This window comes from Brassica napus, chromosome A9, assembly GCF_020379485.1.
Source record: "Brassica napus cultivar Da-Ae chromosome A9, Da-Ae, whole genome shotgun sequence".
In the NCBI taxonomy this organism is placed as follows: Eukaryota; Viridiplantae; Streptophyta; class Magnoliopsida; order Brassicales; family Brassicaceae; genus Brassica; species Brassica napus.
Genome location: NC_063442.1, coordinates 898,086 through 916,513, shown reverse-complemented (window position 1 = coordinate 916,513; position 18,428 = coordinate 898,086). Strand labels below are relative to the sequence as shown.

Below are 18,428 nucleotides of genomic sequence, written 5' to 3'. Positions count from 1 at the left end.
TGATATATATATATATTAAATGATACCTTTTTAAAAAATTGTATTTTTAGCGAAAACTAGTTATATTACGAAACAGAAAGAGAATACCATGAAAAAAAATTGTTGTTATGATTTGAGACGTAAAAACATTCGCCGACAAGAAAAATTACTCTAAAGCATTCATTTCTTCTTTACCGCTCTAGTTAGACCAAATAAAAGTATTAACTATTAACATTCACCAACCCTTTTGTTTTTAAAAGCCTTTCCACGAATCAGGTGTGTGTGCTGATAGTTACCTTTTATTTCGAAAATCCAACACCAGCCCATTTGTGATAAATTTAGGCCCATTAAATTTTTTGGGTAAGTTTGGTAAACACTTGACGCGACGGTCTTGGTCAAGCAAGATGTTGGTTACAAGAGAATCTGTAATTAACTAGTTTGTTGTCGGTACGACAAAACTTGTCAGAAATTACTTGTTAAATCAACTAAAGATTGTAATAGAGATTACATCAAAATACAAAGTCTTCAGAAAAGAATAATAAATATAAACGTTACTACTGTCTTGTGTGTTTAATCAGACTTTTACATCGTCTTCTTGATCTTGTTCTTGATTCTTTGTCTTCTCCATCTTCCAATGAACTTAAGACCTTCATCGATTAGTATCACAGGGAAAGAAACAAGAATAACCACAAACCATTCCCTGAAACTCAAAGGCACAATCCCAAACACATTAGCTAAGAAAGGAACATAGAGGATAACACAATGAAGGCCAAAGGAGACGGTCATAGCCACAAGAAGCCAAGGGTTTCTCCACGGTGGCATCTTCAAGAGACTGTTGTCTTCAGACAAAGCGTTCAACGAATTAAACATCTCAATTGCCACAAGAACAGAGAGAGACAGAGTCATTGGTTTCACTTTTCCTAGAGTGAAGTAATCACAAGGGTTGTTCTCAAACGCCACTGTCCTAAGCCCACCAGCGATTGTGTAAGGAGACGCCGTGAAGTTGGTTCCCCACGAAGAACATTCAGACCAATTCTGTAACTGAGTGAAGCTAACCAATGTATGTCCATCTGTGATTAGGCTAACCCCGAGGAAAGAAGCTTGCGTGTACCACAAGACAAAGATGCCAACGGTTGCAACTCCAACGTAAGAACCAATCACGAGATACCGAATAAGAACCCATGAATCAATGAGACAATCATCACTTTTGCGCGGCGGCTTCTTCATGATGTCAATATCAGCTGGGTTGAAGCCTAAGGCAGTAGCTGGAGGACCATCGGTTACAAGGTTAACCCAAAGAAGTTGAACCGGTATCATACATTCAGGTATCCCCAATGCAGCGGTTAAGAAGATGGAGATGACTTCTCCAACGTTTGATGATATCATATACCTTGAAATGAAAATCATTTATTACCACAAGATCAGTTACTTGCATAGATCAGTTACTTGCATAGGAAGAAAGGTATTACCACAAGATCAGTTACTTGCATATAAGACTCTTTTGTTTACCTGATAAAAGCTTTCATGTTGTTGTAAATGGACCGACCCTCGGCTACAGCTGAGACAATAGTACTGAAGTTATCATCTGCAAGAACCATATCCGAAGCTTCTTTGGCAACCTGAAATTGTTCAACATTATACAGTAAATACTAGGCTTCAGAGTTTTGTCTGAACCAGCAACCGAACCGATTATTTTTGCTATTTTGGAGTTTGGTTTGATTCGGTAGGTTTAAAAAAAATTATTTTCTGTTCTGCGTTATTCCGTTAACATATTATAACCAAACTATACCAAAAACCCAAACTACACTAGCCAAATTTCGAATCGCACTAACCGAATTTAACCACATAACCAAATTTATCCGAAATTTTAACAAAATGAAACTAAAATCTAACCGAAATCAAAAAACTTAAGTAGAATTTTCATAAACCGCATTAACCAAACACTGAACCAAACTTTATTTTGGGTTAATTCAATAAGATTTACGTCGAACCAAACTAACTACCCAAACCGAATAATCCACACTAACCGAACCCGCATGCCTAGTAAATACCATAATATGCACCCTCAGAATGAATAAGAATGGTAAGTTTGAACTCTCAATTTTGTATTACAGTTAAGTTAGTTAGTTTCTTTACCTCGGTTCCAGTGATTCCCATGGCGATACCAATGTCAGCTAGTTTCAAAGCAGGAGCATCATTCACACCATCACCAGTCATGGCAACGATCTCTCCCATATCCTTAAGCATCCTAACGATCTCTTGCTTATGCCTTGGCTCAGCTCTTGAAAACACTTTCCCTCCAGGTTTGGAAAGTATCTCAGACCGCCGTGAAGCAGGAAGAGACATGAACTCTTTGCCAGTGAAGCTACTCTGAGAAAGATCTTCATTGTCTGAGAACAATCTAATCTCACAGCAAATAGCTTCAGCCGTTGATTTGTTATCTCCAGTGATCACCATCACTCTGATTCCAGCTTCTCTGCAGTCTTCAATAGCTCTTCCAACTTCTTCACGTGGAGGATCTCTGAGACCAACAACTCCAACAAAGATTAAGTTTGTCTCGATGCTTGAATAGGAAGAAGGGTCTAAGAGCTTCTTGTGTGAAGGATGTGATTCAGAAGTGTAATCTGAAAACTCTCCTAGCTCGTCTTTGTAAGCTAACCCTAAACATCTTAACCCTTTTGAAGTCATTTCTGAATGTTTCGTGAGGATCACGTCTCTGCTAGATTCATCTAAAGCGACAAGGGATCCATCAGCCAGCTGTGTGTATGAACTTCTCTCAAGTATGCTCTCAGCTGCACCCTGCAAAAAAAAAAAAAGAGAACGCTCACAGAAATTTTCAACTTAACACACTAATGTGGGGTATTGAATTTAGAAATTGGACTGAATTTAAAGGAATTTAGGTTTCCATTAAATTCTACTATAATTCAATTATCTAATTCATCAGTTTTAAAAGTTATTATGTTATTGGATTAAATATTTATAATTATTCTCTTAAACTCCTTCAAATTTATAATCATTCGGTTTAGCAATTCTCTAATTCTATTAAATTTTTGTGTGATTCATTTTTTGTGGATTTTGTAGTAATTGTATTAAAATGAAATTTAATGGAAAGTTCACTATAAAAATATTTATTTGATTTTTTCTTACGTAAAACTTTCTATTTATATAATAATATATTGGTTTTGTTTTTATTATGTTCATTAATCAAGTTTTTATTCGATTTTAATGTATTTTTTTCGATTTTAATGTATAAATTCAAAAGTTCATAGAATTTAAAAGAATTAGTTTCTAGCAAATTTATTTAAACATAAAAATTAGACAAATATATTAAAATCTCCAACAAATCCTTTAAAATACTTAAAGAACGACATAAATTTTTAAAAAATCAATTAAACTCTCTTAGCTTTGAACGGACAAGAAGTGATTGTGTTTACCTTAACGAGAAGCCGGTTTTGTCCATTCGGTTCACGCACGATAACACTCATTGACTTACGGACACGATCAAACTCCAATGTCGCAAGCCTTTTCGATCTTTTGTTCCACCAATCACAGCAAGCTAGTGCACCAAGAACGGTAAAAAAAAAAGATCAATAAACAAATCAAGACAACGTTTACCAATCAGACAATGAGACATACCTAGTTTCACTGAGCTACCATTGTCTGAATCATTTGTAGCTTCCTGGATACTCTCACCGTTCTTCTCCTCTGGAACACCCATCTTCTCAACAAGAACCTTCAAAGCTGCTTCTGTAGGCAAACCTGTTGCTCTAAACAACTTCCCTTCATAGAACACTCCAGCATCATTACAAACCGAACATATCTCAGCAACAGCTTGCAAGTTAGCATCCATCTCGTAACCTCCCCAATCAACAATCCCACCATCTTTAGGATCATAAGTAGTACCATCAACCGAAAAGACTCGAGTGACCGCTGTTTTACCGCCCAAAGTGAAGAACTCGGTTGCAGACATCTGGTTCGTAGTCAAAGTCCCTGTCTTGTCCGAACAGATCACAGTCGTGCAGCCGAGCGTCTCCACGCTCGGCAGCTTCCTAACAATCGCGTTCTTCTGCGCCATTTTCCTCGTCCCCAGGGCTAAACACGTCGTGATCACGGCGGGTAAGCCCTCGGGGATCGCTGCCACGGCGAGAGCCACCGCGATTTTGAAGTAGTAAGTGCATTTCTCGAAAGAAAACTTGAACGAACCGTCCGTGGCGTCCCACGAGACAAAGTTCTTGTAGTTGATGATCCAGACGAGGACGCAGACGACGCAGATGGAAGTAGTCAATCTGCTCCCGAACTCGTCTAGCTTCTTCTTCAGAGGAGTGTCGCTCTCTTCGAGCGACGCCTCGTGGATCTGCTTCTGGATCTTGCCTATCTCCGTATCCATACCGATGCTGGTGACGATGCTAACGCAGCTTCCATTGACAACGGTCGTTCCCGCGAACACCATGTTCTCTTTTGCTTGGAGCTCGCAATCATTAACGACTACAAGGTTAGCTCCTTTTAAAACCGGCATCGCCTCTCCGGTTAAGGAGCTTTGCTCGACTCTCAGCGTCGATGTTTTCAAACCGGAGACTCGCATATCAGCAGGGACTTTATCTCCTACTTGTAACTCGACTACGTCTCCAGGAACGAGTTCTCTAGCTGGGATGTTCGGCAACACAACTCCGTCTCTGATAACCTTTGCGGATTCGCATTGCATCTCTTTAAGAGCCTCGAGCGCTTTCTCTGCATTGCTCTCTTGCCAGACACCAACCACAGCGTTTAAGATCAGAATCAAAACGATCACAAAGGGCTCAACAAAGGCCTCGAACCCTGCACCTGAGCCTGAGCCGTGTTCTTCTCCTAGAAAGGCTAAAACGAAAGAGATGAACGCTGCGCCGAGGAGAATCTTGACGAGGGTGTCGTCGAACTGTTCTAATACGAGATGCCATAAGGGCTTGCCTTTCTCCTTGGCTAGCTCGTTGTAACCGTGTTTCTCACGGCGGGTTTGGACATCTTCGGTGGTTAAGCCCTTGTCTAGTGTTGTGTTGTACTCTTTCAGACATTGGTCAACGGACCACGACCACGGCGATAACGACTTCTTCTCCTCCTCCATTGTTCAAAAGCTTGGGAACGAAGCTACAGTTATCAAAAACCCTGCAGAACATTACAAACCAAGAAACAACCTTTTAGTCAGACAACAGTTAAAGTTGCGGTTTTGAGAGATTGTAATGACGGTTAGAGGGAAGATCTGTAGAAGAATACAAACCCATAAACCAAAAACAGAGAGTGAAAATGAGAGAGAGAGAGAGACAGAGCATGTAAAATCAGAGCAATCTTACCTAAACCCTGAGGAAAATTACAAAGCAAGCAATAAAATTTAAGTCTAATAACAGTTAAAAATTGGTTTAATGTCTATTCTATAAAACAGAAGAAGAGATCAATGGAGATCTGTAAAGAACAAATAAGTGAGAGAGAGAGAGACAGGGCATGTAAAAACAGAGTTCTCTTACCTAAACCATGGAGAAAATTACAAACCAAGCAACAAAATTTTAGTCAGACAACAGGTAAAGTCAGCGTCTTTAGAGATTGTAGTGACGGTTTAATGTCCATTTTATAAAACAGAAGAAGATATCAATGGAAGATCTGTACAGAATCGAGAATAATACAAAACCAGAAACAAAAAAAAAACAGAGTAAGAGAGAGACAGAGAGCATGTAAAAACAGAGTACTCTTACCTAAACACCAGTAACACCTAAGTGAAAGCTTTGGTCATTGAAAATTGAAGAACAAGAGAAACTCTAATTCAAATATAAAAATATGATCTTGACCGAAAGTGAAAAACTCTATTCAAATATAGAATATGGTTTTGACCGAAAGTTTGCTTGGAGACAAAGCACAAGTTTTTATTCTCAAAGTTTTGGATTCGTGCAAGTACCAGTAACAAGGAAACAAGACAGGAGAGTGGTGTGGACAAGTCTTTGGTTTCTTTCTCTGACTTTATTTCTTGGTTTGATATATATATTTGAATTGAATATATTACTTTCTTTCTTCTTGTGGTTTTGTTTGCTTTCCAGAAAGAAAAGAGAAGGTTTGGTATCCGTATTAGTGGGTGATGGTGGTCCCTTTGGATTCGCTGTTCAAAAAGAAAACGGAACGTTAACCATTCCTTCTTTTACAATTACCACAATACCCTTTCTTTTAAACCGTTATTACGTCTTTGACTTTGCCTTTCCCGTACGGCTGGCTCAGTCGTGTGTTCCATTTTGCTTTCACATTACTATATTAAATTAACGTTGGTTTCTTTAAATTAATTAGAGAAGCAAAGTCAAATGATTTAAGGTTTTAATAAGACAGATAAACCAATGAGAAAACACACAAAAGTTCTTTACTGTTTTAAAGAGTCTTTAATTTTCTCTGCGAACATCTGTCAGTCGGAGTGCTGTCTGAGAGCATCATTAACCCTATAACCCCATTTGGGTTTCTTAATGATTTATTTAATAATAAAAGTTAGTTAAGAAATTTAGTTAAGAAATCTTTAATTTTTGTGGTACATTGGGAGTTTCTTAATTTAGGTTTCTTAAAACACATTACACAATCAACAAAGTACACAATCACAATCAACAAAACATAATCCAAGATGATAAAATAGTTTAATAGTGTTGAAAACAGTAGATAAGTTTTAGATGAACCAAGATGTAGCAATGTCGTCATGGCTACCAAGTTTATCAAAAGTTCCAGCTTTTAAATCGAGCCTGGCAAAACAAACTTCAATCATTGAAACCTCCATCGAATTATTTAACTGAACACACATGAGATATGAATAAACCAAAACATAAAGAGGTTCAAGGGTTTCAGATTATGATACCACGAATCCTAACACCTCGTTTCTTGCTTGGTAGAATGCTCTATCAAGAACAAGCACTGATATGTTGAAAGCAAAGTCAAAATTATTAGCTCAAAAGAAATGCCAAACTGAGAAAAAAGAGTTTTTGTCATTATGTAAAGGTTAAGTATATACCTCATTCTCACGATCCTCAAACGTATTCTGTAGTTAATCTGCAACAAAATAAAGTGTCAGATGCTTTTAGCCGATTACAGAGACACAACGAACTTCAAAAACAGGTCTAGTAGCAGGATCTTCAGCCAGTTTGAGCAATCTCAGATGAGTGAGTGCATACCTTCAGACAAAAACAAAGTAAAACATTGAGACATGACAAGCATCATACACCTTCGGACAATAAGACTACAATCATAGTGATTTAAACAAGAACCAAGCATAGTTGATGGTGTCTGATTTAGACAAGAACAAAAGAGAGACAAAATCAGAACTTACAACTCTACGGAGAATAGGTTCCACAGAGGAGCATAGCCTGTGCAAGCTGTCAACTTTCATAGCCTCAACAATCACATTAGCAAGAGCAACAGAAAAAGTTTATAAAGTTGCAAAAAAAACACAATTGGGTGAAACAGAGAAGATGAAGAGAGAACATAACAACATTTCCGACGGTGGAGAAGATAAGATCCCCGGGGAAGAGGAGAAGGACTCGAAGAAGATCGAAAATCCAAGGAACCTTGACATAACTCCAGCGCCACCTCGAGCCCTTCACGCCTCCTCTCTCCGATGCCGTTTCTGAGACTGTACTTCCTTAGCCATCAAGACAGGAACATACAAGTTCTTAAAAAACTAAACAACAACAATAATCAATCAAAGTCAAGCCACTTTAAATATACAGACTCTTCATCAATAAAGGGCCAATCTTTGAACTAGGGCCTTGATATTGAGACTCTTAACCATCTGGTAGAAGGTGAAAACTCAATAAAGGACCAATCTTTGAACTTAGGGTTTGTATCTAAGACAATAATGCTCTAGAGATAAACCTTTCAAGGAGAAGAAGAAAGCTTACGGTTTACAACGAAAGGTGAAAGACTCGGCGGCCGGAGAGAAACAGAATGCCGGCGATCAAGCGGGCGTCTCTGTGTTTTTCTTCTTCGAATCCAAACACGAGAGAAGAGGAAAGAAAGAAAAGAAAAAAAAATAAAAATCCTAAATCACAGTTCGCTGACACGTGTATTAAGAAACTTCATTATGATCGATTACCAAAACTATGTATTAAGGATCGGTTACATTGATTTTCTTTTATTTTGATTTAATTAAATCATTGCTTTTCTTAAAAACTCCACTTAAGGACCTGGGATAATGGTGGTCTGAGGATCTGCGGCCTGGTTTCAGCATATTAATTGTTAGCATATTCGATTTTAAATAAATATAATCATTGGTTATAACAAAAAGTGAGGTTCCTCGAAGTTTCTTTCATTATTGAATTTGGTTCTCCTCTAGCTCCACTACGCTTTTAGTTCTTTTTTTTTTGTTTATCTCAAATCATACATAGCTTAAATAACTTTTAGAGTGTGCAATTATTTATTGATTATACTATAAAACTCGATCGGTTATATTCCTATGAGACAAGTAAAAACCTGATTAATGATATGCATATTCCATCAATTAAAAATGTTAATGACTGTTGGTTAATTAATCAAATGAGATTGACTCAAGCCTTATTCGATTATTGGGCCGTAAAACGTACTCTTTAAGCCCATTCAGAGTCCAATGTTAAGAGATCTTTCATATGGGACGTGTAACCATACCTTTCTTACAAACTTCTTTTAAAAGTTGTTAGGAAAAATATTATTTCATTTTCATGTATCATTATTTCACTAGAATCATAAAAACTAATAAAACAGACATATTCATTAATCAGTTTGTTGTTTAACCAGCACGATCATTCGCCATATTATCTGTATGTTTTTTTGTCACCATCATTATTAACAAAATTAATTTAATTAGAATCCTAGATGAACACCTACGTCGTCGTATCGCAAAAGCCTCGCTAGGGCGATTAAACACGCATGCTACATTTACCATATTACCCCTGCAAGCAAGCAGTCATCATCAGTTCGTCAGTCACTAAAAGTTAACGCCGTCAAAAATATTCCGTAACGGAGGTTGTTCAACTAACCTCCTGCTTCGTTTGATCGCCCAAAATCACAATCTCCGCCGCTGACGTCAGAATCTCCTCATCATCCTCCTCTACTCCAAAGCAAAGCAAAGGGAGCAAGAAAGCAATGAATCTGATTACGAATAAGGTTGACAGAGACGAGCTTAAACCTGGTGATCACATCTACACTTACCGAGCCGTCTTCGCCTACTCTCACCACGGTAATGAATCATCATCATCAAGAGTCATCCTCGATTTGGGTTCTTCTTAATTGGTGAAATTGACATCTCAATTGCGGTTATTAGCGTTACCTCTAGCCAAAGTTGTTGACTTTATGATCTTTTGTCTGCTAATTAGTGAAATTGACTCGATGTTGTGGTTATTAGGGTTTCCTCTTGCCAAAGTTATTGACTTTATGATAGCAAATTGCTTTTGTTGACATTTCAAACTTGTTTGCTTGTGAATTTTCCACATAGCCACCAAAGTTATTGACTTTAATGGTTGTGAATGAGACTGATCTTCAATCTTAGTGACTTTTGTCAACAGGTGTGTTTGTTGGTGGTTGTAAGGTGGTTCATTTCAAACCTGAACAAAGCTTGAAAGCTTCTTCTTCTTCTTCTTCTACAGCTTCTTCAGAGGTTAATGATTCTTCTTGCCCAACATACCCTGACTGTGGATTCAAACAACCAAACAGCGGAGTACTCCTCTCTTGCCTCGACTGTTTCCTCAAGAACGGCACTCTCTACCGTTTTACTTACGGTGTCAGCTCATCCATGTTCCTGACTAGACTCCGCGGCGGCACCTGCACTACAGCTCCATCTGACCCTTTTCAAACAGTCGTCCACAGAGCAATGCACCTTCTCCAGAACGGGTTCGGCAACTACGACGTCTTCCAAAACAACTGCGAAGACTTTGCTCTCTACTGCAAGACGGGACTGCTCATTCTTGATAAGAACGGTGTGGGAAGAAGCGGTCAGGCCAGCTCCGTTCTCGGCGCTCCTTTGGCTGCGCTCCTCTCTTCGCCTCTCACGTTGTTGATTCCTAATCCTGTTGGTGTGGCTACAGTCACTGCTGGGATGTATTGTATGAGCAGGTATGCTACTGATATTGGTGTTAGAACCGATGTGATCAAGGTTCCTGTTGAGGATTTGGCTCTCAACCTCGGTATTAAAACCCTCAAGAAACGGTGAAGGCTTTTGAGTCTTGCGTTTCCAAGTGAACATAGATTCTATCATGTACATAAGAAGACTATGGTGACAATGTTTTTAGCTATGATCTTTTTTTTTTTCTATGGTGACAATGTAAGGATTCTCTAGATTTCATTATCAAGATTTAGTTCTATAACTTGCTTTTTGGCCTTAAACAACCATATCCTAAAAGGCTTGTATACATACATGAAAACTTGGTTTAAGATCTTCATGTAGTGTAATCGAAAGTGATTTAAGAACTTAGTGGTGGTTGGTTAGTGTTGTTGTCTCCAGTTTTCTTTTTTGAGTCTTGTTTGAAATCTGCAAGATTTGCGAGTACATCCACTGCTTCCACAGTTGTTTGAATCCTAGCTGCGTTTTCGATTAACAAGGAAACCAAAGTGGCAACTGGAAGTACTTCATGTAGGCTCATCGGTATGGTTCTGTCTTCACCTTCATCAGATGGGACTTCTTCTTCTTCTTCAGGTTTGTTGGTTTGGATTGGGATAGTTTTTAAGGTCTCTTGAAGCTCTTGTACTGCTGAGTTCATATCAAACACTAGAAAATCCATCTTTGAAGATCTTCTAGTGTTCTTCAAGATATCCGCTAATTCTCTCAAGATTTTTGAAGAAGCTGCGGTGAGTTTCATACAAGTTTCTCTGAAATGCTTCTTGACTTGGTCTGGTACCTGATGAAAAGCAGAAGACACTAGTTTTAGTTTCACAGCGTCTGAACTATGATAACACATGTGAAAGGGTTACCTCCGTTTCATAGTTCATGCAGATACTAAGATTCTCCAGGCAATAAGCACATCTGCGCATAGCAGCCCCTATCTTTACATATTGTTGCCATGGATGCCTGAAGTTAAAGCTTCCATGTGCAGGTTCCCATCTGGCCAGATTCGCCTTAAGAGATTAACCAAAAAAAAATAGCCATAAGTAACTGCAAATCAGTAAGGTAAAAACTTTACATTATCACCCAAAATAATGTGAAGTTACCATTGCTTCCTCTGTTCCCTTAGAGTTTAGTACACATTTGAATCCTTGAACCTTCATGTTAGTTTCATCTTCATTCTCATTCGTCGAGACGTCTCTCTTCTTGAAGTACTCTGCCACACAGCCTGCAGTTTTAATGATAATAATCAGCGCGGATATATAGCTAATATGAGAGAACCTTGCGTGACAAGTTTTCTAACTTTTTATACCCTTACCATCTAATGAATCGGCAAGTTTGACAAAATTACATTGAACAAGACGGTGCAGCTGAGTTCCTGACCATATGGGACATATGAAGATAGTAATGATAATGCATATAGTTGTTCCAACTGCAATGGTTGACACTCTTTGCTGAGCCATATCAACCAGCTTATCTACTCGGTAACCCCCTACTGAGACAAGGCTGAATGTGAGGATAAAGATCATTGCTCCATAGTCGAATCTGGATTTGAATGACGGCACAAACCGCGAGTAAGTAGCTGTGAAAGCTGCAAGAATCAAACCCCACAAAAGAAAATTTAATAAAGATTGTTTCTTTTTTTGGTTACTTGCAAGTGAAGAAAGATAAATCCTTAATTTTTAGGGTTTTGACCATTACCAAAGAGAAAAACAGAGGATCCAATCACAAAAATCTCAGCTTCTCCTGATTTAGTTGCAACCCAATGAACAGCAATGCCTAGTGATCCAGCTAATATAGTTGCCACCACTCTGTTCACACATTTGGAGAATGTTGCTCCTGTTGTACATGGAGGAGATACATATACATATAGGTCAACATAGTTTCATATAGAAGAAAGTTGAAAACCATAAAGTTTTTGACCAAAAAAAAAAAAAGAAAACCATTGAGTTAAGGTTTGGTTTACTTACCAACATTGGACTCAAAGACGACAACAACGGTCATGATAGCCCACATAGCATTTCCTCCAACTCCATCATACAAAGGTCTCATGTAATAGAAGATACAGACTAATGAAAGTGCAAGTCCTACTTTGAGACAGTGAACCACTTTGGCCGGATCATCTGCCCCAATCCTCCAAGTCTTCATTATCAACCCTTTTAGCCAAAGAAAGATCCTTTCACTAGGTCCTGACTTAGGAACTAGTCTGTTTGTTGTCTCATTGTCAACACTTATCCTCCACTCTAGCTTCCCTGGTTCTACTTTTGATGCCATGTAACTATACCTGAGAACCCGAATTTTAAACTTTAAACTAAATAGGGTGGAATGAATATGTTTCGTTTGCTGAGCAATGCAATTTGGGGCGTTACATATATATAAATTATAAGGGTGGCAGATAGTTAACGTTCAATGTTCTTGAAATCATTTTTAGTAGTGAAATAATAATATTCGTTATCTATTTATTTATGTCATTAATCACTCTCTCCACTTGGATATGGAGTGGCCTAATTATAAAGTTGCAGAGTCGTCATCGCACTTGTACGTAACTACGTACTGACGTTGACACCTTCGTACATAATAGTACATTTAAATGTCACAAGCTATAAGAAGTTTCAATTCATAAAATTTGCACATATAAAAGATAGTCGAAGAGTTTATGTATCAAAACCCTGACTACCTCACTTGTACTCAGTGTTATCATAGTCACATACACGCATATATTAAATAAATTAGTGGAATGAAATTAAATTACTATAACATGCATGCACTAGCCACTAATAAAGTGATATCAAAGATACGTGTGCGTGTTTGTGTTTATTGCATGCGTACTACATACACGATTTCGCATCAAGTAAACACATGAAAAGTGGATGGGATGGTCCTACGCAAATAAAGCTTTTCGCATTTGGTTAATTCACCGTGTATCACGAAACTAATTTAATAATTTGTCTTATTTTTGTTTCTTCTTTCATGCAATGAAGCTCGACTTGAATTTACTATTACATGCACTATAACTGATGTCAAAGATACTATATGCAAGTGGTACGTTTTGACTTACAGCAGTACCTTTAATTTAATAATATTGTATATAACAAGTTACAATCCTTGGGTGTGGTACATATATATCAAACCAAATAGAGGGAAAAGATGACATAACCTAACTTTATTTTAGGTCAAATTAAATAGACCCAATTCAATTGTTTGGTTCCTTATCAAAATATTATCTTGCCCTAAGTGGACGTACTTAAAATATATTATCACTTATCAAGATTTTTATTTAATTTTTATATAGTTATTATTTGTATTGTCTAAACTTAACCGAAGAATACAAAGAAGAAAATATCGGCTACTTCGGGTTGCTCTATTGGGTCTTGTGAAACTATTTGTGAAGTGCTCTTCAGTTTATTACCTTTTGTTGGCGATGCGACAAGAAGACTAAAGGAGCGGTTAATTAACTCCTTTTCTTTTGTTGACAAAAAAAAACTCCTTTCTTTTGTCTTATCGAATTTGCTTATACATATATCGATCGTGTTGGGATTAGGTCATGAATGAAATATTTCTTTTAAAAGATCTAATTGGTATATCCGCCAAAAATAATCTAAATCATTGCCATGCAAATCTTACTTGATTTAAGACTCTGCAGGATTTATTTTGAGTATCCAAAACTAGCACCGAGTAATATAGTTTGTTTGTTTGTTAAAATGTAAGTGAATGAACGTTGAAGTTTTATAGAGTGTGATTAACAAAAAGTAAAACATCTAGATTTGATTTCATAATAAAAATTTAAAAACATAGAAGCAAAAATAATCAAAACGCCATTGATGCATATCTCTTCAGGTGGTGAATAATCATAATGCCGTACGCAACGCTCGAGCATTTTCCATGACGGGTTTTGAGTTCCTAATGTCAGAACTTTATGCTCTCTTGAAAATCTCTTCCATTCCTTAACCGTGTCATGCACAATACTTTGAACTGTTTATCAATCGGATCATAATCAAACATACTCCACACATCAAGTCTCCTCGTCTTCACTTTGGGAAAATGCAAGACTTGTCTGGTGGTAGGGTTACATATCACCAGAAATGTTTTATGTCCATGCATAGTTTGGTATGTATTAGTACGTGTCGCTATTGACTTCAACGGCAGCCTCAAGAAGATATCGATTATGAGATATATTGTGATAGGCAATGGATTGAGAGTTGCGTATTCGGGTAATGGATTGACAAATCGTTGTTCTTCTGCTGCGTTTTCATGGTGGAGAGCTTAAAACTCTAGAGAGACGACGCGACGAACCAGCCAGTGCCACTTCCCTTTCAAAGGTAATTGTGAAGTAATGGTTTGAGAGGAAGGCCATAAAGCCCAAACCTGAGGCCCGTAATGAGCAGATTCGTGACATCCCATCCATCCCATGATCAACAGAATCAAATGCCCACTTATTTTCGAAAATCCCATTTGAGCCAAGTCAGGGGGAAAGGACCTTTGGCTACTCTTACTACCATCGTGACAAAAAAAAAAGCTACGCTTACTACCTTAGTAGCACCATTACTAATATTTATGCATGATTTTGTGTTATTAGTTAAGTAACTTAGGTCCATGCATCTTTTAACACCATCCTTTTCGTGGAGATATATATGAATCCTACTGTTGGTGGCAGATCAGTATACTTTGACATTATTCATGTAAATGGTACAACTTACAATCACTAAATAAGTACGAAGGTGGTTGTAGGTTTCGTATTATGCATTTTAATTAGTTATATTCAGTGTAAAAAAGATGTTAGGCATTAAGTGGATAGTAATCTTATACTCTCTCCGTTTTTTTTATATATGACGTTTTAGAAGAATTTTTTTGTTTCAAATTATTTGACGTTTTCAATTTTCTATGTAAAATGTATTACTAATTAATGTTAGATAACTAATGATATTATAGTTTATATTTTATTATTGGTTAAATTATGGTTAGGTAAACAATTAATAATGTTTTTGTTTAGAAATTAAATGTTTCTTAATCTATGTACACAATCCTAAAACGTCATATATAAAAAAAACGGAGGGAGTAACAGTTAGCGTCTAAAATGCTTAATTTGAGGTATAGACTATTATTTAGACATATAGATTATTGATAAAGACATAGACTATTATAAGACAATTTAAGCATTTTCAAGATTTGAACAAAAAAAAAAGCATTTTCAAGATGAACTTATATATTAATATATATATATCATAATTTTCAACTTCAAATTCAGAATGATACCACTTAAACTAACAAAATGATCAATATTTCCACTTTCCAGGATTTTTTTGACTAATATTTCCAGGATTTTATCTATTAGTGTTTCTATTTGGTAAAAAAAAGCAAAGACAAAAAAAAAATGCAAAGACAGAAGTCATCGTCGGTCTTCTCATGAGAATAAAAACAAATAAAAATAGAATCTCAGTGGGTATTTGAGAAAACGATTTGTGATTGGAATAGTCTTTAGTTGGAGCAGGTATATTGTCGTGTATGTGTTTTCATTACAAAAATAATAATATAATAAGAATACTATGTTATATTTGTGAATAGAATAGTGTTATAAACTTATAATAAGCATACTATGTCACATCTGTGAATGGAATAGTGTTATGTTAATTTGTTGTCACAGTGTGTTGTATTCAATACGCAATTCCCTTCATGGACAATTTGGGTCTCCTTAGTTTCCAAATTAGACTTTGCTTTCGAGATTAGGTCTCACATAAGTCCCTAAACACATAATCATAGGATCTGAAAACTAAATAGTATAGAAATAAACATTTCACAATATATATCTAAATATATCCAAATCTGTTCACGTTCTTAAAATTACTATTGTAAAGAAAGTTTACCACCATAAAAACTACAAAACCCAAGTTTTGAGTAAGTAGTATTGATGATTATTATGAAATTCACATGCAAATAAAAATGAAACCTAACTGATATAGACTAATCAATTCATCTTTAATTCGTTTTAAATTAAAAAGAACATAGAATTAACATTGGTCATATAAAGTTTGGATTTGATAGAAGAGACCATATTTATAAAATTATGGATTAGACATATATATGTTTTTCAAGGTTCAAGAGAAGCAAACTAAAACCCAATAAGACAAAGAAAATGAACAGAAGAATTTTTAAAAAGCAGAAAGAAGAATCATCATGCTCCTCCCAAGGCGACTCTTCCGGGTCTGAAAACTCCAAAATCTAATCACATATTTTTGCTCGAAACTATTTGTTTTTGTCTTTATTGTCTTTTTCCTTTTGACAATATTCTTCAATATCACCATGTTGGTCCACCACTATCACCACCTAGGATGATTCCACTCCATAGCTCATTGCTTGAACCACTTTCTCTCTTCTTATTACCATCATCGTGTCTCTCATGGTCATGATGATGTTCATCACGATCTCCATATGGAAACATCAACTTACTTCCTCCTCCATTAACAAGGAAGTTATTCTGATTATTGGAGTCGACCTTGTTACTATCTAATGAAAACCCAATATCGGTCTTGTTGTGGTCATGACCATAATCTTGACGAAATTGAATCATTCCCATGGGAGCTGAGAAAAGACAGTTTTGCCCTCCTGACATAGCTTGATCCATGAAGTGACCATAGTGCCCTTGAGCTCTTTCTTGCATAGTAGGATAGGAGAAGGAGAGGCTGAGGTCATTATTATTTTGATGGGTACTCTTGCTAGGGTTTGATGATGTTGATGTTGATGATGATGATGTGAAGGCAAAAGGAGGGTTGAGATCCGGGAGATTCTTGGCCGGAGAAGAAGAGGAGGAATTAGGTTGTAGTAATGGAAGCTTCTTGTTCTTTCTAGAACCACCGCCTACGGGGACGTTACGGAGAGAGCCACCTTCAGTCCAGTATCTCCGACAAGACTTACATAAGTACCTAGGCTGTGCTAAGCTGTAGTTGTTGTAGTAACAGAACTTGGTGTTGCTTGAGTTGCATCTTGGACAATTTCTTGGTTCTTGTGGCCTACTGGTCATCGTCGTCATCATCTTCTTTTCAGCATCCATTATCATTGTTGTTGAATCCACTGTTGTTGTTGTTCTTGGTGGTGGTGTGGTGATGATGGTGTTGTAGGAATTATTGTTAGTAATAGTCATTTGATGATGTTGGTATTGATCATGATCATGATGAGTATAGTGATGATGGTCCATGTTGTGTGCTTCACTTATAATTTATACAATCCCTGTTAGACATATGATCAATCCATGTGATAACATAAAAGCATGATCATAAAGTGGAACCTATCACAAGTAGCACACATAATTTTTTAACTTATCAAAAAAACATGTATAGTAACAAAAATATGAACCAAATATACATATATATATATATATATTATATATATATAAACGATGTAGATTAAATCAATAGAGGATCTCAGAGAGTGGGAACAAACGATCGCAAAAGTGGAATCTATCACAAGCACATACAATAAATATATATTTTTTAAACTTATTGAAATAACATAGTAACAAGTATATGAACCAAAAAAACTATATAGAGAGAAATATTCATGTAACTATGTAATATATATAAAACGATGTAGGTTAAATCAATAGAGGATCTGAGAGTGGTAACAAACGATCACTTTCTAAACGTATGATCGAGCAAGAAAAGTGCTACAAGACCAATAGAAGGAACCATATACTTTTTCAATATATAGTCTCCAGATCAACTAATTAAAAGGTATTAGGGAGCTGATCTCTAAAAAGCCAGACATCCTTTTTAAAAAGGAACAAAAATTCAAAGAAATTAGAAGGTGGAATATAAACCTTTGAAAAGTCGAAAAAGAAAACCCTAATAAACACATCAACTAAAAAGCAAAAAAAAAAGTTAAAAAGAAAAGAGAAAGTAATTGCAGAAGATACAAGGAGATGGAGAAAAAGGGGAAGAAGATGAACTGACCTGATAAGTTCAAAGAGATGATGACTTAGAGAGAGAATGTTTTTGAGGCTAAAGTTTACAAGTTTTGGGTTTCACTTTTATGGCCATCTTAGTGGTGTGTTTGTTTTGACTGGTCTTTTTCTTCTCCTTTTTTTAAAGTAGTTGATTAACTAGCATCATACATTGGTTTTCATTTGCAGCAAAAAAAAAAAATAATAATAATAGAGGGAATACATCTAACTAGTAATTCACTATATAAATTATGTGACATAACAATCAAAAATGACCTTCAACTAATTATTAATAAAATATTAATTATACAAATACGTAAAACCTATCATAAATTCTGCAAAGTTCTGTGGGATAAAATACGTAAAACCTAACATAAATTTTGCAAAGTTTTGTGGCATGATAGGCAGTCGCTGATCTGGAAAAATTTATAGCCGGGGGACACTACCATAGAAATT

At 36.4% G+C, this 18,428-nt stretch overlaps 4 protein-coding genes and 1 long non-coding RNA gene across 8 annotated transcripts; 1 reads left to right on the top strand and 4 right to left on the bottom strand.

Moving 5' to 3' along the window:
• Nucleotides 1–438: 438 nt before the first annotated feature.
• Nucleotides 439–6,073, bottom strand: LOC106426649 (calcium-transporting ATPase 2, endoplasmic reticulum-type). 3 transcript variants are annotated; one of them, XM_048739179.1, is made up of 6 exons: nt 5,900–6,073; nt 3,616–5,118; nt 3,414–3,535; nt 2,116–2,778; nt 1,489–1,598; nt 439–1,369 (listed from the first exon to the last, which is right to left on the bottom strand). In XM_048739179.1, exons 2-6 carry the CDS (start codon nt 5,075–5,077, stop codon nt 562–564), a joined length of 3,165 nt encoding a protein of 1,054 aa, XP_048595136.1. In that variant the 5' UTR covers nt 5,078–5,118; nt 5,900–6,073; the 3' UTR covers nt 439–561. The 3 variants fall into 3 exon arrangements, with proteins under 3 accessions (XP_048595136.1, XP_048595135.1, XP_048595137.1); XM_048739178.1 differs by having other exon boundaries at nt 5,700–5,958; XM_048739180.1 differs by lacking the exon at nt 5,900–6,073 and adding an exon at nt 5,475–5,692.
• Nucleotides 6,074–6,828: 755 nt separating this feature from the next.
• Nucleotides 6,829–9,175, bottom strand: LOC111200461. Its single transcript, XR_007316052.1, has 4 exons — nt 8,982–9,175; nt 7,298–8,894; nt 6,983–7,142; nt 6,829–6,885 (listed from the first exon to the last, which is right to left on the bottom strand). It is a non-coding gene; the product is annotated as an uncharacterized LOC111200461 (long non-coding RNA).
• Nucleotides 8,930–10,304, top strand: LOC106436312 (protein LEAD-SENSITIVE 1). The gene is made up of 2 exons (XM_013877265.3): nt 8,930–9,181; nt 9,507–10,304. The coding sequence occupies exons 1-2, from the start codon at nt 9,088–9,090 to the stop codon at nt 10,148–10,150; spliced, it is 738 nt and encodes a 245-aa protein (XP_013732719.2). The 5' UTR covers nt 8,930–9,087; the 3' UTR covers nt 10,151–10,304.
• LOC125577652 (aluminum-activated malate transporter 10-like) lies at nt 10,288–13,596 on the bottom strand. Its single transcript, XM_048739181.1, has 6 exons — nt 12,010–13,596; nt 11,741–11,878; nt 11,358–11,630; nt 11,146–11,267; nt 10,909–11,052; nt 10,288–10,835 (listed from the first exon to the last, which is right to left on the bottom strand). Exons 1-6 carry the CDS (start codon nt 12,311–12,313, stop codon nt 10,401–10,403), a joined length of 1,416 nt encoding a protein of 471 aa, XP_048595138.1. The 5' UTR covers nt 12,314–13,596; the 3' UTR covers nt 10,288–10,400.
• Nucleotides 13,597–16,050: 2,454 nt separating this feature from the next.
• Nucleotides 16,051–18,131, bottom strand: LOC125577653 (dof zinc finger protein DOF4.1-like). Of its 2 annotated transcripts, none has more exons than XM_048739182.1 (2): nt 17,983–18,131; nt 16,051–17,260 (listed from the first exon to the last, which is right to left on the bottom strand). In XM_048739182.1, the coding sequence occupies exon 2, from the start codon at nt 17,226–17,228 to the stop codon at nt 16,332–16,334; it is 897 nt and encodes a 298-aa protein (XP_048595139.1). In that variant the 5' UTR covers nt 17,229–17,260; nt 17,983–18,131; the 3' UTR covers nt 16,051–16,331. The 2 variants fall into 2 exon arrangements, with proteins under 2 accessions (XP_048595139.1, XP_048595140.1); XM_048739183.1 differs by having other exon boundaries at nt 16,051–17,318; nt 17,983–18,067.
• Between the last annotated feature and the right edge of the window lie 297 nt (nt 18,132–18,428).

What these genes read in the sequence shown, in the direction of transcription:
- LOC106426649 (XM_048739179.1), bottom strand. Translation starts at nt 5,077, where the DNA reads ATGGAGGAGGAGAAGAAGTCGTTATCGCCGTGGTCGTGGTCCGTTGAC. An exon ending in TGGGAATCACTGGAACCGAG is followed by an intron (nt 1,599 to 2,115) that starts GTAAAGAAACTA and finishes GAACAATTTCAG; the next exon opens with GTTGCCAAAGAAGCTTCGGA. An exon ending in AACATGAAAGCTTTTATCAG is followed by an intron (nt 1,370 to 1,488) that starts GTAAACAAAAGA and finishes TTTCATTTCAAG; the next exon opens with GTATATGATATCATCAAACG.
- LOC106436312 (XM_013877265.3), top strand. Translation starts at nt 9,088, where the DNA reads ATGAATCTGATTACGAATAAGGTTGACAGAGACGAGCTTAAACCTGGT. An exon ending in CTTCGCCTACTCTCACCACG is followed by an intron (nt 9,182 to 9,506) that starts GTAATGAATCAT and finishes TTTTGTCAACAG; the next exon opens with GTGTGTTTGTTGGTGGTTGT.
- LOC125577652 (XM_048739181.1), bottom strand. Translation starts at nt 12,313, where the DNA reads ATGGCATCAAAAGTAGAACCAGGGAAGCTAGAGTGGAGGATAAGTGTT. An exon ending in CGTCTTTGAGTCCAATGTTG is followed by an intron (nt 11,879 to 12,009) that starts GTAAGTAAACCA and finishes CATGTACAACAG; the next exon opens with GAGCAACATTCTCCAAATGT. An exon ending in ACTTGCCGATTCATTAGATG is followed by an intron (nt 11,268 to 11,357) that starts GTAAGGGTATAA and finishes TTAAAACTGCAG; the next exon opens with GCTGTGTGGCAGAGTACTTC.
- LOC125577653 (XM_048739182.1), bottom strand. Translation starts at nt 17,228, where the DNA reads ATGGACCATCATCACTATACTCATCATGATCATGATCAATACCAACAT.